The 3,641-nt window shown below is 43.3% G+C and overlaps 1 protein-coding gene across 1 annotated transcript; it reads right to left on the reverse strand.

Annotated features, from left to right (window-relative positions):
- Positions 1 to 55: 55 nt before the first annotated feature.
- CSUI_011420 (c2 domain protein) lies at positions 56 to 3,329 on the reverse strand (the record flags this gene model as incomplete). The annotated part of the gene is made up of 4 exons (XM_068071518.1): positions 56 to 313; positions 883 to 958; positions 1,688 to 1,834; positions 2,956 to 3,329. Coding segments are annotated over 4 exons (855 nt in total), but the record flags the coding sequence as incomplete, so codon positions are not given.
- Positions 3,330 to 3,641: the final 312 nt, after the last annotated feature.

Consider the following 3,641-nt stretch of genomic DNA (forward strand, 5'->3'; position numbering starts at 1 on the left):
GGCCGTGAGGCAGGACAGCATCCAAGCTCACTATCTCCACCGACACGTTCTCTGCTAAATGAGAGTCCGAAAGAAAGAGAAAGAAAGAAAGAAAGAAAGATGAAGCAGCCCAACGTGGAACGATAGAGAGAAAGTCGAAGAGGAAGAGAAGAAGAAGAAGAAGGAGGAGGTGTATCATACGTGTAAGCATAGTGGGTAGGTAATGTGTTTCCTTCCTTTGATCGAGGACTTCGACGTCGAAATATCTTGGAGGGCCTATCTCATTCTCTGTATCGAGAAGCCCCTTCTTCTCTATCACCTCACAATACAACTTCTACACGCAAAGACACCCCCGAGAAGAGAAAGACAGAAAGAAAAAGAAAAAGAAAGGAGAGACAGAAAGAGAACATACACACCGAAGGCAGGTGGTAGGAGAGAGAAAGAGATATCTAAGAAGAATGAATGAGAAAAAGAAGAAATGCGGTTTAGAGAAAGGAAAGAAAGAATCGCACCTTTAACAAGTAAGTAGGAAGAATGACAAGGCCCTGTCTAGACAAGACACACAGGTTGCCCTAGATGTAGGTTTGGATCATTCATCTTCTTTCCGTTTCCAGATCACCTATCTATCTCTTCGAGTGTACATACACTTGAAGTGGATCGGAAAGAGAAACCTCTTATCTATACAGTGAAGTGACTGTCTCTCTCCTCTCTTCATCTCTCGCCCTCTCAGTACCGCTTCTCCATCTTTCTTTCTTTCTTTCTCTGTCTGCATCTGTCTATGTGTATGTCTGAAGAGAGCGTCCTTTCGGTAAGGTGCTTCTCCCTCTCGTCGCTCGCTTTTGACCCAAACGCCCAAGAGAGCGAGAGAGAGAGATGGATGGATAGAGGGAGAGAAGAGCTTACTTTTAGAGAGTCGTAAGTTTTCTGTAGAGTATCGGGGAACGTACTGACCGTGGAATATCTCTCAGGCTCTGGCAATCTAAACAAAGACAGAGAAAAGAGAGAAAGAGAAGAAAAGAAAAACGAAAAGGCAGAAGAAGAAGAAGAGAGAAGATGAGATAAGATCTCTGGAAAATAGACCGAGGGGGTCTGTATATATCGGCTAAGAAAGAAGAAGAAGAAGTGGACGGGGAGAGAAGAAAGAGGGGCGGCGGGAGAAGAGAAGAAAGAAAACGCAAGGGCTTAAAGAGTCTTGACTAAAATCTACGGACATTAAATGACCTCCTTCACTCCTCCCCTCTCCTTCAACTGAAGCCAGGCAACAAAAAGAACAAGAGAAAGAGAAAGAGTTTTCTTCGAAGAATTCTATACGTCTCAACCTACCTACTCCCACCTTTAATCTACCTATCTAACTATCTCCCTATCTATCTATCTATCTAGCTATATGTAAGTTCAGATAGACTGTCTGTCTTTGATCTATTTGTGAAAGACGTTTCAGGCTCTCTCTTCTTCCTCGTGGACGACTAAGGAACGGCTAGAAAGCTGGCGTGCAAGGGAAGACCAAACAAAGAAGAAGAAGAAGGCTGAAAGAATATGAAACGAGGAAGAAAGAGTGAGAAAGAAAGAAGAGCAGAGAGAGAGATATATATATATATATAAACAACCTTTCATAAGAGACCTTCCCTATGTTTCTCTTCCTGTCTTTTCCCCCTTCTTTTTCTTTTTCTTTTTCTTGATCTTGATGTGTGCGTGTATCTCTCTGACTAACTTGTCGATTCCTGAGACCTCGAGAATATCGGGGCAGGTCCAGGCGTCAAACTGCAGAGTGGAGGGTCGATCGTCTTTATGAATGAAACAAAGACGCCGAGACGCTGATAATACCCGTGTCTCGTACATCTGCTTCGTATTCGACTCTCTAGACACACACAGACACACACGCACATAGACACCCTCGATAGCTAGCTAGCTAGACAGACAGACACCTCATGCAAATAGAAGGAGAGAGTTAGAGAGATAAGTTGAAGATAGACAGATAGACTAAAGAAAGATACATAGAGTGAAGATGGACGGAGACCTTAAAGATAGATAGACAGATTAAAGATAGATAGACAGATTAGGTAGATGGATTGGAGAGAGATAAAGAAGTTGAGCATGGATAGATAGATGAAAGATGGATCTTCTTTCTTTCAAGTGAGGAGTGTGTATAAGAAGCTAGGAGAGAAGACTTGGATCATACCCAAGATCCATCATGGAAGAGAGGACAGGAGAACTGCAAGGCTTGAATCTTCTTCTCCTTTCTGCAGATATTTTCTTTCAGTCTTGAGGAAGATGTTTCTCTTTCTTTCTTTCTCTCTCTTTCTCTTTCAAACGAGACAGCCACTTCTCTTGTGAATGACTACCTACACAAGAGAAGGAGTTGAAGGCCCTTCATGAAGCTTCTCCATCCTTCCATCTCTCTATCCCCTACCCCGACCCAAGCCCCTTAGCTGACTGTATATACACCAGACACTCTCCCGTCTATACACTAGCCATAGGCAATCGACGATTCCAAGGCAAACGAAAGACGAGCCAATCTCTGTGACCTTAAAAAGCAGAGCCAAAGAAGTGAAGGAACTCCTCTAAAAGAAGAAAAGGGGTATCTTGGTTCTGATCTTTCTCGATCTTCTCGTCTGCCTCCCTCTCCCCCCTCCATGACCTTGATAAGATGAACTCTGTCTATCTACCTATGTATCTACACACATACATGTATCTATCGGTACTACGTACATATCCCTACAGTCCACACATAGCCATCTATCTATACATATACCTCTCCAGTAAGCATATCGACTCTATACACGTCTATCTGGCGTATGTATGTAGAGAAGAGAAGAATCTCCCTCTCTTAATGCCCTTCCCACCCCTCTGTAATCTCTCTTCCTTCAGCACTCGCCCCTGCCTGTCTCCCCCCTCACCCTCTTCTTCTCTTTCCTTCTTTCTTAGCGTCTCCTCTTTCTCTCTCTCTCTTTCTTTCGTTCTCTCTTCTTTCAGACTTACAGATCAATTCTTTCCTTGGGGACAGGATTTCTCTTGCTGTGCTTCTCATTGAAAAAAACCTCATAGAGAGAGAAGCAACATCCCCCCAAGTGATCGACATAGCCTTGGCTGCCACAGCCCCACACATCGAGCCACACCTTGCCTTTTCTCGTTAAATCAGAGACAGTAATATCATGAAAAGAAGGAAGTCTTAGAGGAACAGTCACCTCGTCGTCCCACTGCGGATTGAGAGTGTTACGCACTACTCGCGTGCGCCTCGAAGTTCCGTCAAAGGAGGCCTCGACGTAGCAGTCGACGGCCGGTCGATTGTCTGGAGTGACGATTTGATCGACGTCCTTAATACGAACGATCAAATACACTCGACGGCTATCCACCTGAAAAGGAAAGGAGGGGAAGCGGGGGAGAGGAAAGAAAAGAAGCAGAAGAAGATATGAGAAGAAAATACAGAAAGAAACAAAGAGGGGAGAAACAAAGAGAGGAAGAGAAAGAAAGAAACGAGCATGGGGAAAGAAACGAAAAAGCTGAATACATTAAACATAGATCAAAAGAAGATACATAGATAGATAGATAGATTAAAGATAGATAGAGAGTTAGATTCAACAGAGATAGATAGATTAAAGATAGATAGATAGATTAAAGATAGATAGAGAGTTAGATTCAACAGAGATAGATAGATTAAAGATAGA

This window comes from Cystoisospora suis, assembly GCF_002600585.1.
Source record: "Cystoisospora suis strain Wien I chromosome Unknown contig_11593, whole genome shotgun sequence".
Lineage (NCBI taxonomy): Eukaryota > Apicomplexa > Conoidasida > Eucoccidiorida > Sarcocystidae > Cystoisospora > Cystoisospora suis.